Consider the following 18,548-nt stretch of genomic DNA (forward strand, 5'->3'; position numbering starts at 1 on the left):
TTCCTCACAGCGAGGGAGGGAGGATCGCCGCCTGCCTTCCCCCGGGACTGCCCGCGGGGGGCTCGGCTGAGCCGCTGGCGCTGAGGGGGGAGCGGGCGGGAAATAGGCCTGGGCGAGGGGTTCTCCGGGGTTGTGCTGCGCCCTGGTTGATGTCGGTCCTTTCTGGGGAAAAAAGGAACCTGGAAAATCTCTTTAGGCGCCTCGCGGGTGTTCTGCTTTCCCAGCCCGTCGTCCTGAGCTGCGGAGTCTGCCCTGGCAGGTCTCGGCTGAATGGCTGCTGACTGGATTAGTCAGTCCCCTCGACTGTCCAGATCCCCCTTCTTCCCTCTGGTGGCAGCTAACGAGAGCTGAACACGCAGAAATAGAAATCTTGGTTAGAAAAGTGAACATGTTGGCATTGGGAGCCTTTCCAGACAGGAAGCTGCCCAAGAGCGATTTTATTCGTGAAAGATTAGATCCCTAAATAGTCACTGTACGGGATGCTGTATGAGGCTGGAAAACTTTTGTGTAATTTCAGCGCTTGGGCTGAGATGGGGCAGGGGGTTAGGTGACTGATTTGTGCTCAGTCAGCCGGTGTTGGCTGCTGATGCAACATACCAAAAGCCTGAAAGTGAGAGCATGTTAACTAGCCTTTTAACTTGCCAACTTTTAAGAATCATTCAAAAATTATTCTTATTGTATGCCCTCTCCCCCCCTCCAAAAAAAAGATGGTATTTCTGCTGAGTGTTTTTGAGATAAAATCTGGGAGCACAAACATGTTTTGGAGGTAGTTTACTAAGAGGAAAATGCTTAGTGTTAGAGTTCTTCCAAGCAGATTTTTTCCATGGTAGTTAAAAGATCTGCTGTATTCGATCACATTTTTTGGGGGGAGGAAAAAAAAAAAATCTCTTTTAACCTTTGTGTTTTGACAAGTAATGTAAAGAAAGCTTTTAGATATTACAGTTATACTATCAATCAGAACAGATGTTCTGATGGGTGCCTTTTGAGTGAGTCTTAACATCATTTTTTTTATTTTTCTGCTTAGACTTTCTGCTAAAGGTGTTTCCCCTTTGTGGCAGTGACAGAAAGGATCATAACTCAGTTGTTCCGGTTCCCAGATGAGTGTTTGGCCCAAACGGACCTTTTTTTCTCTGGGGGCTAAGATGCAGGGTTGTAACCTTGGCTGCTTGAGCTTGGGGTGTTGTCCATTGCTCTTGCTATGAGTGTGATGACTTCTGAGGAGCTGGCACACATCAAGGGCATCTTAATCCCCTGCAGCAACATTCACTGGAAGCTTCTAATTTCACACTTTTCCTCTTCTTGCTCGTGAAAAAAGCGTAGGAAAAAGGAGGCGATATCTCCTGTAATTCTTTCATCCCAGAACAGTTTGAACATCAATATGCTGCTGCTGGATCAGGCAGTCTTGGTTGCTCTTTCTTGCCTCTGTGCCTTTCCTCTCCCATGTATCAGTGCAGTGCTCTGTAGATGCTAACATTGGTCCCAGAACAGTGTAATTAGGTTTTCAGTAGGGCTATTAAGTCCAGGCACACTGCCATGCTGCTGTAGCTCTAATAATTCTGTTTCTAGGGCTAGCTCCCTCTGAGTTAGCGTAGTTATCTCTTTTGTGTGGAACTGCACTTAGGTTCCTCATTAGCCTCTTTTTTTGGCAAGTCTATTAAATTGCTGGGTGACCCTTGGTAACTGACTTAGTTACAGTGACCTTACATGCTCATTCATATATTGAGTAACATTGATTTGATAGCGGTGTTTGCCTTTCTTTTTATTAAAAAAAAAAAAAAAGTTTTAATTCAGTTAAAACTTGGTGTCAAACAAACAGCCCATTCACAGTTATCTATGGGTAAAAGGTAATTCTTAGAAAGCAGAGTTGTTTAAAAATACACTTTCCTTCTCGGTGTTTGAAGTATCTTTTTTTTTTTTTCTTTTTTTTTCCCTCTACTGTAGTTACAAATCAGTGGTTCCTTCCTGCTGTAAGGGGAGATATTCCTCCAGGCTGTGCAGCACATGGATTTGTTTGTGATGGTACCAGAATACTAGTTTTTGGAGGAATGGTTGAATATGGAAGATACAGTAATGATTTATATGAATTGCAGGTAGGAAATGTGTGAAGATGTTTCAGTTTTGAGCACTACTTCATTTATCTATTTATGAACAAACACATTTTGTGTTACCAACTGAACAGGAAAGTTTGATGAGCTTTGCTCTGCTCCAGAAAGAATAAACTCTTTAACTAGATTCTGAAGATGGTGGAAATCTAAAGAACTTTGAAAAAGAGACTTCCATCTAGTCTAAATAAGTATAAAATATTTAACACTTTATGAAGGTTAGCTCTTACATGTCCCTCCTAATGTATATCCTAAGAAAAGCCCAACATTCCCTTAAAAATAATTCAGAAAATATACAGGTGTTAATATTATCTGAATTCTATTGACAATGAAACACTATAAATGAAGATATGTCTGAATATATTTTTCTTGTCTTTAAGGCAAGTCGATGGCTCTGGAAAAAAGTAAAACCTCAAGCTCCTTCCACGGGATCACCACCTTGTCCTCGACTTGGCCACAGCTTTTCTTTATATGGTAACAAGTGCTATTTATTTGGTGGCCTGGCAAATGAAAGTGAAGATTCAAATAATAACGTTCCCAGGTATGCTGATACAGTTTGAATTCAATGTCTTTAAAAATAAATTACTAGATGCGACAGCTTTGAAGAGGAACATTCTAGGGAGGCTGCCCTGCGTACCAAGTACTCACATTTGGATTATTTGTGCAGTGGAGGGGTTACTTGCTAAGAAGCTTAAGTATTTCTTTTGCTAATCCCACAATATGTAACACTGACTGACAGCTCTGACACTTTTGGAGGGAAACCTGAGTAGACTTTGCTTTTTTTCCTAGTATTTGGGGTGATGTTTTCAAGAATGGCTTTATTGTTAGAATTACTTAAATCAGCAAAGTCTCATGACTAATCAGGGAATTCACAATGGAAGTTTCTTTTATAATGCTGTGGAGAACAGTTATGAATTCATCTGGAATTTTTGGAAATAACAGCTGAAGTTGCCTTTATTATCAGCAAGCAGTGCTATAATGCTGAAGTTTTATATCCACATTCACCTGCAGTTCAGAGCGTTTATATCCACTGAGCTATAAACTGACAATTTTAAGCTCAGTAAACAAGAGATATCTGGTATGAATGCCAAGATTCAAAGACCGTTACCTAAAAATAACTTGCTGATAGATTCAGCAACAAATGGCTAATTTTCTGTTGGCCAGCCTGAAGACATCAGAAAAGAAACAGCTTCCTTTCACCTTTGTTGCCTTAGAGTTGCAGAAATTCATCTCTAATGTCCCATGTCATCATGTATTGCTCACAATTTTGCAGTTTATTCCAAGCTTCTGCATATGTAGTAATTTCTGCTAAGAATGTTGTTTACCAGTGTTGAATGTTTCTTTCATGTAATATAGTATATCAAGTATGATATGAAAGCATGTTTCCTTAGAGGCAACAACTTATAATAGTTCATTTTTTGTTTTATATCCATTTATTTTTGGTACTGTCCACAATGCCATCAAAGGTTTTGAGATTTTAAAATTCTACACTCTCCCAAGACAGAAGTCTGTAATACTTGGAAGTGGTCAGGGTTTAAAGCTCACTTGTAATCTTGCTTATAAGTGAATTTTTCATACTTTGACAATAATACCCTAGATATTTAAATGATTTCTATGAACTGGAGCTGCAACACGGTTCTGGCGTTGTCGGCTGGAGTATTCCTGTGACTAAAGGGATCTTGCCATCTCCCCGAGAATCTCATACAGCCATCGTATACTGCAGAAAAGATTTGGGAAGTCCAAAGATGTATATTTTTGGAGGGATGTGTGGCTGTCGGCTTAATGATCTCTGGGAACTTGACATAGGTGAGTTGATTTGCCAGTAGAAGTCAGTGCAGTGGCCTTACTGGCTAAGAGGAAAAATTTTAGTATATAATGATTAATGACATGATGTAGTGCAGATATTATTGGGACTTACACCATAGTGTTAACCTTTTCTTAATTTTTGGAATTAAATAGGTACAGCATTGTTTGCATATATTATCCTCACTGATTTTGGTTACACTGCGAGATTGTTTCCATAGAGTGCTTTAAAGCCTGTCACTATGATAACCAAGTTGAATAACCATAATGAAACCATAATATATCTTTTTCATAAACTGATAAACAATTAGTTTGTCAGTATTTCCTGTGAATTTTAAAAGAAGCTTTTAGTGCTTGTTATTGCGCCTTGTTTCTTAAAGTGGCCTTCTTGAAAAGGTGAAATTTTGTTTTGTTAAATGCTAGAGGTATCTTCCCTCCTAAAATCCAGGTAGTGAAATATACAGTAACAAGTTTTTTGAGGGTTTTTATTCTTTTTCTTTTAGAAACCATGACCTGGTCAAGACCAGAAACTAAAGGGACAGTACCACTTCCTCGCAGTCTCCATACGGCCAATGTAATAGGAAACAAGTATGTCTGTTGTTAAAAGCTCAACTCTAGAAAGGTACACCTAGTAGGAGAATGATGATGCTTATCCACTACTGCTCAGTATAAACCATCAGCCCTGTAGAATACTTTTCTGCTTCTATTATCCTACCTCAGTGGAAATTTAAAAGTACCATTGTTAATTTAAGGGTATCAAGCTGTGTTTCTGTCCAGCAGGACAGTCTGCCCAACCCACAAGCAGCTTTCCAGGCTTCTTAATTCACCTTTGTGCATTCTGGGGTGGTCTCAGCTGGACCCAAGTTGGCTGTCAGGAGCCAACCTGAGTGCCTCTGTGTCTGTGACACAGTGAACTAGCTATGCGAAGAAACTGCCCAAAGAGTAGAACCAGTTCTAGGCAAAACCATTCCACGTTTTTATGGGCCAGTTTTTCTGTAGTCTGTTCCTCATTACTTTGCTTCTTGCCAATATGGTTTGTTTTGGCAGATAACATTGATAAAGTGGACTTTTAAACATGGGTTTCAAACCATTTTATATCAGTTTACAAGCTGGCATGAAGAGAAAGAGGCAATGGGGGAAAAAAGTGTGAAAGCTTTGTATCTTATGATCAAACAGCTTAGCTTTTTATGATTTACTTAAAATGTTAGTCATTTGTAGCCTGCCTTATGTTTTTAAATTTTGATATCTGACTTAGATACCAGTCTTCTAATTTTAGAATGGTTTATTAAGAGGTCTGCAGTAAAGGGTTGTAGAAATTCTGTGTAAATACGTCATTTTTGGAGAGTATTAGCAGTTTGGTGGTTTGTAAAAAGATACAATATTAACTTCTGTTTCTGGCAAGCTGTTTGAGGAGTTTTGGATGGGGTTTTTTTTGTTTGGTTGGGTTTTTTAGTCAGTTAACTTACTCAGAAATTTCAGAAGGTAGTTGTCTTTCTAAAGACAGTAGACACAAATAAAACCTGCTGTAAACCAGAACTGTAAAGCACTGGAAAATTTCTGTTTTGTCCTAGTTTGAGAGAGCACATGCAGCAGATCTGGATGTTAATTGGCTTTTCTTTTCTTTTTCCCTCTTCCCTCTTTTCCTGTATTTCAGAATGTATGTTTTTGGTGGATGGGTTCCACAGTCAGCAGGAGGTGATATTTCTGCTCATGATGGTGAATGGAAATGTACCGGTTCATTTTCTTATCTTAATTTGGGTTAGTGTTTCTGCCTTTCTGGGAGTGGGCATTTTGAATTAATACTTTCTTAACAGAGTAGAATAAATATTTTGAAAACCTTGAGAAAAGTTGTAGGATACACAGTTGTAATCCTAGCTGACTAAAGAAGATGCCAGTTTTTTTCTAAAGTGATTCTTTTTATTTTTCTTTGCACATTCAGCAGGTTTGCTAGTGCAAATCTTTGTTAATACAACTTTAATACTAAGTAATGTAAATACTCCTTCTTCATTTATAGAATAACACAAGAGACAGATCCTGAAATGAGTTTTTTCTAAACGTGATAGTACTATCCCTGAATCCTCAACTTCTGATCTTGTATTTGCCTGAGAGAGACAACCAGAGGTCAGAAAATTCATCCTGTATTAATTGATCGTATCTTGCAAACTAATTGGAAAGCGACCTTCTCTTTGTAATATTGCAAATTTAAATGCAATTGTCTATAAAACCAGAGGTGATTTATTTTCATTTTCTCTGAGCAGTTAAGTGTATTAACATCTGTATTGCTTGTTTTGGAAAACATCTAGAAACTAAATTTTTTGAGTTTCATTTACTAGATACCACAGAATGGATAGGTCTGATCTCAGATTGCCAGGAGGACAAAAGTAACTTGTTACCAGGGCCAAGAGCAGGACACTGTGCTGTAGCGGTTGGCACTCGTCTGTATATCTGGAGTGGTAGAGATGGTTACAGAAAAGCTTGGAACAATCAAGTTTGCTGCAAAGATCTTTGGTACCTTGATACTGGTGAGTCAGAAATGAACAAGAGACTTGTACTATGTTCCATATTTTATTAACGTATGGGAAGCTGGCATCATTGATGATGAGAACATCAAAAGCTGTAGCAAACTCAAAGATTATTTAAATTTTAAAGCTTATTTAAGTAAACCACACTTCACTGTTGATTGTTTGAAGGCTACAGCTATAACTTAAACTGAAAAAAATTAGGAAGGCTTGTTTAAAGCCTCTGAAAGAACTTTGTGGCTAGATTCTGCACTGCGTGCCATAGTCAGTAGATACAAGGTGCTAAAGGGTGTTTTACCTAAACTCAAAGTACCTGGCCTCTCTTCTTGGTGATCTTTTCTGCTGCTACTTACTGTTTTTTACCAAACCTCTCCTTCTCTTGGGATCATTGCTGCTGCTGCTTCCTCATCTCTTGGACTTGGCAAAAAGATACTGTCAAATCTGAGAAAGGACCAAATTGTTCCCGGAGCTGAAGGGAATTCTGGAGCACTAATTACTTGTTAGTAGCTGGCTTGATGGCAGGACACTGAGATGGTATTGGGAGAGAGGGAACTAGAATAGTAATTTGGGGAGGGAGTTGTTGCCTGCTTAAGCAGAAGCATGAGAATTGTTATTGGAGATTGTGAAATGTTTAGGAGATCGTGTTTTCTTCCCCTCCCCCCTTTGTTTTTTTTTCCTCAGGAAGGTCAGAAGATGAAAGAGTAGCAGGGGAGGCATGTGCTTGAGAGTGCAGCCTAGTCAGGTATCAAGGCAAGTGAGAGGAGGAGGTCATTGGCATTGATTCATGCCTAGGCTTCAGCCTCTGCAGAAGTTTGAGGGAAAGCTTGCTTTAGCTACAGAGAGCAAGCAAAAAGGAAGCACAGTCCTCTGTGAATCCTTTCCAAGAATACGTAAAGCTTTAGGAGCCAAAGAGCTGCATGCAGCCTTTTAGGAAAGGACAAGGATCTCTTATGTCTGTAATCCCTATAATTATGTATATACAACCCAAAGACTTGCTGGCAGCAGAAGAGCCATTAAAAAACACAGCATCAAAACTTCTGCATTTTTTTAAAACTCTAGAATGGCACTTTATAATTCTCTGACTGGACTTGCTGCCGTTGACAACTGTTTCTTGTTGAATCTGATATATATTGTACATAAGTGAAAAAGGAGCTATTGATTTTGCTTGCATTGTATAGATATTTCTTAAATGGATAAAGGAGGGCAATTTCAAACATGCCATCTGTGTTTTATTGGTTTCTTGTAGAGAAACCTCCAGCACCATCACAGGTACAGCTGATTAGAGCTACCACCAACTCTTTTCAAGTGAAATGGGATGAAGTACCTACGGTTGAAGGATATCTTCTTCAATTACATGCTGACTCACCAGTGCCATCAGTGGCTGGAATACCTGGTACTGGGGTTCCTGAGACATCAGTGCTGAGTTCACAAGGTAGTAGTCAGATCACATTATGCTAATGTTTGTGTAAAGGTAGAGGATTGTGTAAGTAATTCATATGAGTTTGTTTTTAAAAAAAATAATTTTGAGAGAGAGAGAGAGAGAGACCCTATTTCTTTGGTTATTCCCAAAATGCGTGCATCATAATTATGGAAAACTCAGCTTTAACTTTTATCTGTCAGTTTTGGGCAGCTATCCGAATATGAAGGTATTAGTACAGTGCTGGGCACAATTTGAGAAAAGACACAGTTGGGAAGGGATTCCATCTGACTGTTTGGCCATGCAGTTTCATTTCAGTCTTACAACCAAGTCTTCCTTGAGGCAACTTTGGGTCTCCCTCTTGCTTACTGGATTCCAACCATCATTAATATTAGGTTTTATGTAACTGATTGAAATTTGTTTTTGTTTACCTGAAAGGTGGCTCTTCTCTACAGCAAAGTCCACAATCATTGCCTAGTGTCCCTTATCCAGAAATGAAGGTGGATCATCCCAGCCAAACAAACAATGTCATTCCTAATAATGTAAGTGTAAACTGAAAAATGCCTAAGTGGCAAAGTAGTGTGGGAAGCAAGAGAACTGCCAAAAGACTTTCTCAGTTTTAAAAGTCCGTGCATACTTTTTAGGCCTTAGAAAAAAAACAAAATGAAACAAACAAACAAAAAAAGGCACCTGCTGAAGTAGTTGTCTTTTTTCTTACATTCTTTTTACTTTTATGATTGACAGACAGTCTTTAAAGTCTTCTTCCTGGTAATGCAGAAAGGAAACTGCAACTGTATTGACTTCCAGAACGCTAAATGGGAGCCTGATACTGGTAGAAATACTATTCATGCTCCAAATGTTGGTGAAATTAATGTGGGAGGCAAAAAGGATAAGGCAAATTCCTTCTTTGTTGGTGTTTTTATGCTAGTCTGCTTAGTTGTAGGTTCCTACTACAGTATAAACCCAATTATTATCTATTCTGGTTGTGCAGTTGTACATGTTCCACTGTTTTGCCAGTTTAAATAAAAGGGAGAACAAACTCTGGCTAAAGGATCACATTTTTAGAAATTCAGACTTTTTCTTAATTGTGTAGGGCCTCAGGTCTGTATGGGATCCATAATGTATTCTTGTAGAAAACACATGTAGAAGTACTATAAATTTTACTAACAGTAGAAATGTCTTAGGTATGTGCCAGGAAAGCAAAGGTTGAAAGCCTCTGTAATTGTGATTTTTCCCATCCCCTCAAGTACCCCCAGCAGACTAAATGTATGCGTCAGTGAACTTCCATGTAATAACCTAAGAATGTGAGTTCGCTCTCAGATAAAATTCAGTCTGTGTCAGGGACACTTCCAAGTCAAGTTAGAGTTTGAGTCTTTGTTTTATAGTGGCTAAGGTAAGGTGGATTGTGAGGTTGGTTTGGTTTCTTGTTTTAATTTAAAGTGCTAGGGGGATTTGTTGGAGAATTTTTGTTTGTTGTTTTCGAGCAAGCATTTTCATGCCATGTTTGCAACTGAAATTTCTGAACTTTGCAGTTAAACATTAACAAATGTGTTGTTTTGGTTAGGTCCAAGTTTCCCTTTCATCCAACTCATTATTAAAAGTAGAAGGAAAAGAAAAGGTTGCAGCACCTGAAAACAAGATTACACAGGAGACTATGAAAAACCATGCAGATGCTACAGGATTCAAAGAATCAAATGCCCCTTCTCTTTTGCCTGTTTGTACTTCAAGTAAGATAACTATAGAATAAAAATTAATTAAAAAGTGAGAGTTAAAATTAATCTCATAAACTTTAAATTTCTGTCTTGCAATTTAAAAATATTTTAGAGGCCTTTGTAGTTTAAAAAAAAACAACTTGTGCCAGTTATTACTGTACATATTTTTAGAAGATACAAGGAAAAATGAAATCTTAAGTTGTTTGAAGTATTGCAAGGGACATGAAATTCTCAATATATTCATTATTATGATGGCAAATGTGTCTCTTTAAACATAAGTAGCAGTTTTTAACATCAAAGAACAGACTGACAGGGCCAGATTCGTTTTACAACGTTAAGGTAGTAGTAACTCCAGGCTCTCTTTGACACTACTTCTGTCTGTTAATAGCGAAAAGCTATTAGCCGATGTAAATTTTTAGGCAACATAGAGAGGAGCATGTTTCTGTCTGACTGTAGAGGAAATAGAAGATGACTAGGCACTGATTTAGGCATTTCACTGAAGTGCCTTAAGTTCAGTGTGGTGAATCCAGGCTCAATCACCTGATCTGTTTGTATCTGACTTTCATGTAATTTATAGGTTGTTGGATTTTCATTTTCTTCACAGTGTAATTTAAGTATTGTGTGGAAATTTTAGATCTTAGCGCTAAGTGAGAAACAGACTTCCACAGTGGTTAATCTTAAGTTGATAGTTACAAATCTGTGTTACTGATTTGTGTGGATACTTTATATTAGGATTTTTTTTTCCAAATTAATCCTTTCATAACCAAATAGATACAGAATAGCAAGCTTAAAACAAATGAAATTGCCATTTTAATATGACTGTTTACATATATCTGTTTATGACTGTGCAGACAGACTCTTGTTAAGTTACATACCTAAAGAAAGCATTAGCAATTAATATAATCACATCAATTCTAATCTAAATCTGAGCTAAACTCTGGTTTTGTATGAAACTAAAGCCATTAGATCAAGCTGAGATTTGTTAGGTGTTGTCAGTATTGAATTCTGGTTAATATTTTCTTTTTTTAAGGTCCCCAGACTTCAGCAAATGTAGGTGAATTACATGACTTGGACAAACGAACTGTAAATCCTGATGCTTCTGTATCCAGTACTGTCTCCAGCACACAAACTATGGTAACCCAGCAGGCTGTTAAAACTGAATCATCAAGTACAAATGGGGCAGTTGTTAAAGATGAAACTTCACTAACAACATTCAATTCAAAATCTGAAGGTTTGAAATGTGTTTCACATACTGTATTTTGAGCCATATATATCTAAGGCCATCAGAGTTCCTCTAGTGTGGTGGGATTCCCATCTTGACTAGTACCTGGGATTGAGATAGAGCTTTGGGTATTGAGGACTTGGGCAGCCTGGATGATCTCTGCTATGATTTAAACATCTTTTAAAATCAGGATACTCCTTTTATATGTTTGCAAACCACTTTGTTTCCTGTAAATGAAAAGTCATTTAAATCTTCATTTATGCAGAAGCCTATTTTCTAAACAGCAGTGGCAGCCAGTTTTGGTGCCCACAGCACATTTGCTTTCATTCGGTGATTGTCTGTTTATTTAGTCAGCAAAAGACTACAAACCTTAAATGATTTTGATTTTAAACAATTGACCTCTATAACAAATATGGCCAGTTCACGTGGCTAGCTCACTGCTAGTCAAATGTGGTGACCTCTTCACAGACTGCTTGAAATATCTGAAATAAGCAGCAATGCAGAAACTAAACATATTGGTAGTTTTTCAAGTTTTGTTTTTCATGAATATCAATCATCAGGCTGTGCTTGCTATTGTTTTGAGTGTTAACTAAAGAACTGTATTCTCTTATTGACACTGTGTGAGTAGTGTAATTTTTACCAAACAGTATTGTATTTTAAAAGCAAAACCCAGAAACACAAGTATAGAATACTAATATTCCCTTGTGTTGTTCATGTGCTTATGTGCTTTGATTTATCTTTTTTAAGATTCCATATTAAATTTAATAAATGTTCTTTTCCCATTTGTTAGGATTGTTTAAAGATTAACTGCTTATGTTCAGAATTCAGACTGTATTGACGTCAGTGCATTCAGATTAAGATTTCATGCTTAGACTATTCATACAATGTCATCAGTATGTGCTTCAATCTGGCATTTAGATTATTTGTTCACAAATACTTCATATTGATTTCATAATTCTGTCACTTTTTAGGATTTTCTGAGTCCTGCTTTCTGTTTGTATTATCTGTAGCAGCCTGCAATGCCAGGCTCTTACAATTGTTCTGTGAATATGACGCAAGCCAAAATTAGTTGGACGTGTTATAAATAGAACTGCATGCAAAAGAAGTCTGAGACGTACTTTTGCAACAAATACTTGTAGATGGCTGTTGAGGTCGCCTTTCATACTCTGTGGACTTTGTGTTAAATTTTTTGTATCACTTAAGCTTTTTAAATATAACTTTTTGTTTCTAGCTGCTGAAACTGCTTGTATCATGCCTTCAACAAGGGTCAACACTGGACAGACAAATGATTCACACTCCTCTGTAAGTCTGACAAAGTATATGCTGTATTTATTGTTCTGTTGATTAGTTGTAAGGTCTCTCCTGTCTTCCTTTAATTATATCTCTGAAAGAAAAGCAGTGTATATTTAGGGCTTGAAGTGAATAATACAGGGGTAAGCATTTCTGTTGTAAAACTAATTGCATTGTGTGTGTTTGATTTGAGTCTAAGTAGCAGTTGTGTAGTCGGGAGGAGATCCAAGTATGTGTTTCAGCTGTTGAATCATTTTTATTGACTGGCACAGTGGAATGATCTCTCTGCTGCATGATGTGCAAATGTAAAATATTCTTCTGTATGCACAACTGAATTTAAAATGAAGTATGATCAGACTAGTGTTAGCTGGTGATCTATAGGTTTGAAACATAACTAAACTGACATCTTGATGTTTTTCCCTAGAGGAGATGGGGACTGGCTATGCAAGCTGTAAATACTGCCTGAAAAAGTAAATGCTTCCTATTTCACCTGCTTACAACTTAATACATAAAACCAAGGTGCCACTGTTGCCACCAAAAGAGAGGAGCTAAGGATGGGAAGAAGCAGCTGCTACTAAAGGGTTGGGGTGCTTTTGCCCAGAGCAGCTGCCACTCCTGCCCGTTTTCCATGCTAGCAGGATAGTGGCCTGTCTGTGCTGGGCACACTGACCATGCAAGCACCCTCCCTGGTGCCTGGAGACAAGTGAGAAAGATGGTTTGTCTTTCTGGGCCAGTCAGGAACAGTTCCCATGCCCTCCATCACCATTGCCCCATGCCACAAGCAGAGGCCCTGTTCTCAACTGCAAGCAAGTTCAGCAGCGCCTTGAAAGAGAGTATGTTTGGGGCTGAGGTGTAGCTGAATCCCAGGTAGAGCTACTGATGTTGGACCATGTTGTGGAACTTTCTGACCTCTGAGTGAAATTAACTCACAACTACATGCTGCTACGGACACCTAGTTCTACAGCTTTAAACTTCTTCCCCTCCCTGTTTAAACTAAAATGTCAGAGGTGACATCCCAACTGTTGGGTTTTTTTTAAATGATGGACTGTGTCTAAATCAATGTGTAAGAACCCATTGGTTTTGAACAGTATTTTAATAATACATGTATATTCATTTGAAGAAAGTAAGACTGCTATAAAAGGGGGTTGTCTCTTACATATGCTAGAGTCTTCACTTTTTTTTTTACATTACATTGAAGTATGCGTAGTCTACATAACGTGTTCTTCAAACACTAGAAAACTTCACAAAGACAGATGGCACCGGTGAAACCAAGAGACCGGCAGTGGTATGATGTTGGAATTTTTAAGAACAACAGCGCTGTGGTGAGCCAGTTCTATTTGCTGCCAGAGGAAACGCTGAGCATCTCTAACAAGGTAGCTGCTAATTCTTGTCTGACATAACTTACACATACATATCACATACATATTTTGGAATCTGTTGCTCATATGGTTGACAACAAAATGTGGGGTTTTCTGATACTGCAGCAGGACCTGGTGCTTACAGGAGTTTTGTATTTTGTGACCAGTAGTTCCTCATGTATTTTGCTCACTTTTTTTTTTACTATTTCTTAAACCAGATGAATTTTCTTCTGTTGTTTTTGTATGATAATATGGAACATCTTATTTTGCTATTGCTAATTCTTTCCATATTTCTATTTCTAGCCTTAAGAAAGAATATTAAACTTAGTGAGCTTTCAAACCAGTGAAGATTCTTAAAAACTAAAAACCTCACAACTTCTTAATACATTATTTCAGTACAGCATTGAAATGTTTCGATCAAAGTTTCTTCTCTGTTTCCAGAATCTTTGCTTAAAAATTGTTAAAGATACTAATAAGACATAGGCTAGGCTGTTTAAAAAGACTGGATATGAAACCGTAGTGGGTTTTGTATTAGATTTCTCTAACAATGTTGTTGCATATATAAGTTTATATATGAAAATGCTATACGGGTGAAACTTGCAAAAATGTTGCAGTTTTGATGGTGAAAGTGTAAATTAATGATGTCCTAGCGAACTGTAAACAAAAACGATGGGTATATGTTTTCTTGAGACAAAAAGAAAAGAACACAGAACGCTTTCTTTGAAAGCACTTCCCTATAAATATTGCACATCTTAGTTTTAAAGAGTGTAGTACATTTTACAGTGTTTACATTGATTGTGATTTCTTGTACATTATTCAGAAGGAAAATAGTTCCATTGGAAATTTCAAGGATGCATCAATGCATATTTTAAACATGGAAGTACAGTAGCACATAATGTTTCAGAAACTTCAATGTTACTAATTTGCAGTGCTTTTCTTTAAAAACATTTTGATTATCTATGCAACAATTGCAACTCTTAACTGTAGGAATAACTGGTTTTGAAAGAAAAATATTTTTTAGGACAGAAGAGTATGCCTATTAAATCATAAGCTATACAATTGGAATTGCTACTTTGCTTTTACTTTCCCAAGTAAAAATAACCAAGAGGTTCAGTTCAATTTAAATGACTGAAAAATGCAGGGGGTGGGTGGGTTAGAGATGTAGTCCCATATTGCATCCTAGATCAGCTGTTTTGAGCTGAGCTAGTGCCTCAGTCAGAACCTTTTTGTAAATTCTGATTTAAGTACAAAAGTATTAGATAGTTTTTCAGTTTCAATTAAACTTATTAATCTTCAGTTTATTGCTACCCACTTTATATTTTTTTAAGCTAATTGTGTTTAGAATATTTTAAAAATTAACGCAAATGTTGCTTTATTTTCAGATGGAAAGTGCAGATGTACCAGACTACAGATTACTTAAGAAACAGGATCTTCTTCCTGGCACAGTGTACAGGTTCAGAGTTGCTGCAATTAATGGCTGTGGTGTTGGGCCTTTCAGTAAAATCAGTGAATTCAAGACTTGCATTCCAGGTTTTCCTGGAGCTCCTTCAACAGTCAAAATCACCAAGGTGAGACATATAGGTAATTCCAGTACCGATGTATAAAATTCTGGTCACAAGCTTAATCTCAGAACTCCTGGTTTTTGTTGGTTTGTTGTTGTGCTTTTTTTCAAGTTAAAATTGTCATATAAAATAGTGTCAAATGCTTACTTGGTTAATTCTGGTCAATGTAATATTATTTAAGAAATTTGCTTTAAAGAATTATTTTAAGACTTAATGATCATGTTACCAGATACACATCTTACTCAATCATTTGAGAGTTGCCCCATGACTTTCTCTTTCTGCATCCTTAAATCTATAGGGCTTTACCATGCCTTATAAAAAAAGTCAAAAGACACATCCTTACTTCCAAAGACTGATGATGTTAGGCTAGAATTTTCAGATGATCTTTAGAGCTTTTTTTGTATTTTTACGTATATATAATTATATATATATATATTTGAGTATCTAATGGTTGCCTACATACTATCACATTTTCTCCCTTTTTCTTCAGAGTGTAGACTGTATTCATCTTTCTTGGGAGCCTCCTGCTTCACCTTCTGGAAACATTTTAGAATATTCTGCCTACTTAGCAATCCGTTCCACACAATTACAGGAAAATCCAAGTCAGCTTGTATTTATGAGAATATACTGTGGTCTTAAAACATCATGTATAGTGACTGCTGCCCAGCTTTCAAATGCTCATGTTGATTACACTTCCCGACCTGCTATAGTGTTCAGAATTTCTGCAAAGAATGAGAGAGGATACGGACCAGCCACGCAGGTTCGATGGCTTCAAGGTAAAGTCGATGTCAGACGCAGCATTTACATGGGCTGTAGCTGTAGTGGAGAAAATGGTGTATTGTGTCTCTAGAACCAGTACTTTTTTCAGCAGTGCATGTGAAGTTCTTCAAATGTTGTTTTGTTCCTTGTAGAAGTTTTAAGAAAATCTAGTTGTTGAATTTGGCATAACATTTAAAATTTTTTTTTTATATTTGTTCACAAGCAAAGACAAGCAAGTACTGGAATGTTGGTTATTGAGTATTACCCAGTCCCTCAAATAATAAAAGCCTAATAAACTTCTGATTTCCCTGGGCTTTACTTCAGCTCTAAAGTTTTTCATTCTAATAAGAAGTAGTACAGTTACATGCATGGGTGTAATCAGGGTTTTTTTCAATCTTTCCCCCGTCCTTATTAGCAAAATTTTTCATAAGGTGATGTCAGGTACATTTTTGTGACACATACACACTTTAAAGTCTGTATTGCAGCCAGAAGAGGTTTTGTCATCTTGTCCCTGCACTTGAATTTGTACAGGCTCATGATGAGTTGGGGATTGGAATGGATCCACTGAATATAAAGATTGGCTTTTAGCCTGATCAGTTCTGGCTCACCTTTTAAGTAAGCCAGTCCAGGGGCTCAAAACAAGAAGTTTTGCTGGCTTCTCCTCTCTTCTGCTTTCAGGCTTAGCTTTCTGCTGGTTGTGAGCTGGCTTTGCTCAGCAAGAGGTCCTGTGAGCTTGGAGGAAGGTTAGGAAGGGCAGAGCAAGGGGAGTGTGGCCACCCCCTTGGGGAGCAATGACCTGTTGTATCGGTTTAGCTGACCTCTCGGTTTGTGGGCTGTGATCCACAGGGTGTGGTTAAAAGCGAACAGTTGGATACACCAACCACTGCTTGCTTTTTAACGTGTGTTTTTCTAAGATGGAGAGCAACAATGAAGAAGCTGTCTTCTGTAATGTTTAGTATTCGGATGCTGGTTTTACCCTTTAATTGGCAAGGGTTTTGACTATGACCTGTATTCCAGAGCTCTGAAGCAGTAGTTGTTTGAAACTATTTGACCGTGTACACCATGTGAAATAATGAAATGTTTAACAATGTCTCCTTCTTTTTGCAGATATGAAAACATCAAGCTCAAAGTAGAAACAACATAATGAATCTCGAGTTTCGAATGTAGTGTTTAATGTAACTCTTGTACTATTTGTAAATGCTACAAATATTTTATTTTTGCATTGTTTTTATCTTAAAAATATATAACCTTTTTTACGTTTGAAACATCAGCGTTACACAGCCTTGCTCAGGTATGAGTACCATATAGAAACTATATTGAAGATGGTGGGGTGGAGGACCATACTCTATCCAGTAGCTCTTTTTGGTAGTGAAAATGTAAAAAATACACAGTTTAAAATTAAAATTAAAAATAAATAAAGAAAAAATTGGCACATACAGTAGTATTTGAGGTAGAGTCCCCATGATTGCTACAGATCTTGCATAGATAATTCGTAAGACTTGATATATGAGCAAATTCTGTTTGGTTTCAGTTCCTTATACCACATTCTTCATTGTGGTGCCTGAGTACAAGGCAAAAATTTCCAGTTATTATATAGTAACTTAAAATGTATAAATATTTTAATATATACTTTTTTTGTAAAGAAATGATTTTTCTACTATTTGTAACAAATATCTTAATCTTGAAAGATATCCCCTGAAGATTTAAAAGAAAAAGTTAAACTTAGTCATTTCTCGTATTACAAAAAAACATAAATTCATTGTAAATGCACTACTAATATTTAGAATTATCCTTTTGTAGTTGTACAAATCTCAAACTTGTAAATACCAATGTTTACAAGAGACCTTTCTGGTCTTGTATTAAAACTTCCATGAGATTCATTCTCTTTTTTTTAAATCCATATGCTTTGCTTTTAGCATATGCTTGCTTTTTGCACTAATAATAACTTACCTCATTCCTGTGTTTGTAATCACTTGTGTTGCTTCCATAATGTTTCTGTAAAACTTCAATCTGAAACTTTTAACCAAAGTTTAGAATAAATGGTAAGCAATTTTGCACATACTATATGGCAACTTTCAACATATTTATTCCAGTTAATCTTCTTAAGTGCTTGTTTGCTTTACCAGTATATTCTACCAATCAAGTTCAGTATCTCCCTTTTACTATGCATCATTTTACATTAACTAGCTAGCTGATAAATTCAACAAGCATTACTTCTAGGAATAGGTTGATCCATTCCTACGCTAAAAGAAAAAAATTGTTCACAGTAGTGAAATAAAGGTAAACATTTTAAATGCTATTTATGTATCTATATATAAACCTATGTTTACCAAAGTGTAGAGGAAAATGGCTGAGTTGGACAAGGTCACTAGGTGAATAGATTGAGGCACCTAAATAAGATTTATTTTAAAATAAAACCTAAATTATTTACTGTGCAATGAAGTTTATACTTTGCACTTTAATTTTGCCCCGAATGCCAAAAGACTGTACATCATGGTAGAATTTCTTGCCTCTGCCAGTTAAATTTGTCTTAAGAGCGTTTGTAAATATATAAACTAAAATAAATGATGTGCCTGGTTCGGTGGGAGAAGTATCACTAAAATATTAGAGATTTAACAGCTCAAGTATCCTAGAGCAGATTTAATAGCCAAGTTTTAGCTACCCTGAAAATCAGGGTTATAATGGAAGTGCTGATACAGCCTTAATTATTGCAACACATCACATGCTATAACAGCATATAAAAAGTGCTGGGGACCATAAATCGCTATAATAGTGTTAAGTGTGGCACAGGAGTAATACACATG

At 36.9% G+C, this 18,548-nt stretch overlaps 1 protein-coding gene across 3 annotated transcripts; it reads left to right on the top strand.

Moving 5' to 3' along the window:
- The first annotated feature begins 1,947 nt into the window (after positions 1 to 1,947).
- HCFC2 (host cell factor C2) lies at positions 1,948 to 17,142 on the top strand. 3 transcript variants are annotated; one of them, XM_010566313.1, is made up of 15 exons: positions 1,948 to 2,090; positions 2,483 to 2,643; positions 3,700 to 3,908; positions 4,409 to 4,493; positions 5,560 to 5,663; positions 6,239 to 6,427; positions 7,671 to 7,856; positions 8,280 to 8,383; positions 9,406 to 9,568; positions 10,584 to 10,784; positions 12,007 to 12,077; positions 13,301 to 13,438; positions 14,806 to 14,991; positions 15,476 to 15,761; positions 16,852 to 17,142. In XM_010566313.1, exons 1-15 carry the CDS (start codon positions 2,046 to 2,048, stop codon positions 16,875 to 16,877), a joined length of 2,154 nt encoding a protein of 717 aa, XP_010564615.1. In that variant the 5' UTR covers positions 1,948 to 2,045; the 3' UTR covers positions 16,878 to 17,142. The 3 variants fall into 3 exon arrangements, with proteins under 3 accessions (XP_010564615.1, XP_010564616.1, XP_010564617.1); XM_010566314.1 differs by lacking the exon at positions 6,239 to 6,427 and having other exon boundaries at positions 15,476 to 17,142; XM_010566315.1 differs by lacking the exons at positions 1,948 to 2,090; positions 2,483 to 2,643; positions 3,700 to 3,908 and having other exon boundaries at positions 4,412 to 4,527; positions 15,476 to 17,142.
- The last annotated feature ends 1,406 nt before the right edge of the window (positions 17,143 to 18,548 follow it).

Source organism: Haliaeetus leucocephalus, unplaced genomic scaffold, assembly GCF_000737465.1.
Source record: "Haliaeetus leucocephalus isolate CR32 unplaced genomic scaffold, Haliaeetus_leucocephalus-4.0 Scaffold206, whole genome shotgun sequence".
NCBI classification, from domain to species: domain Eukaryota; kingdom Metazoa; phylum Chordata; class Aves; order Accipitriformes; family Accipitridae; genus Haliaeetus; species Haliaeetus leucocephalus.

Excerpts from the sequence above, each read along its gene's own strand:
- HCFC2 (XM_010566313.1), top strand. The coding sequence starts at position 2,046 with ATGGTTGAATATGGAAGATACAGTAATGATTTATATGAATTGCAG. Across the intron at positions 4,494-5,559 it reads GCCAATGTAATAGGAAACAA|AATGTATGTTTTTGGTGGAT; the intron begins GTATGTCTGTTG and ends CCTGTATTTCAG. Across the intron at positions 14,992-15,475 it reads CAACAGTCAAAATCACCAAG|AGTGTAGACTGTATTCATCT; the intron begins GTGAGACATATA and ends CTTTTTCTTCAG.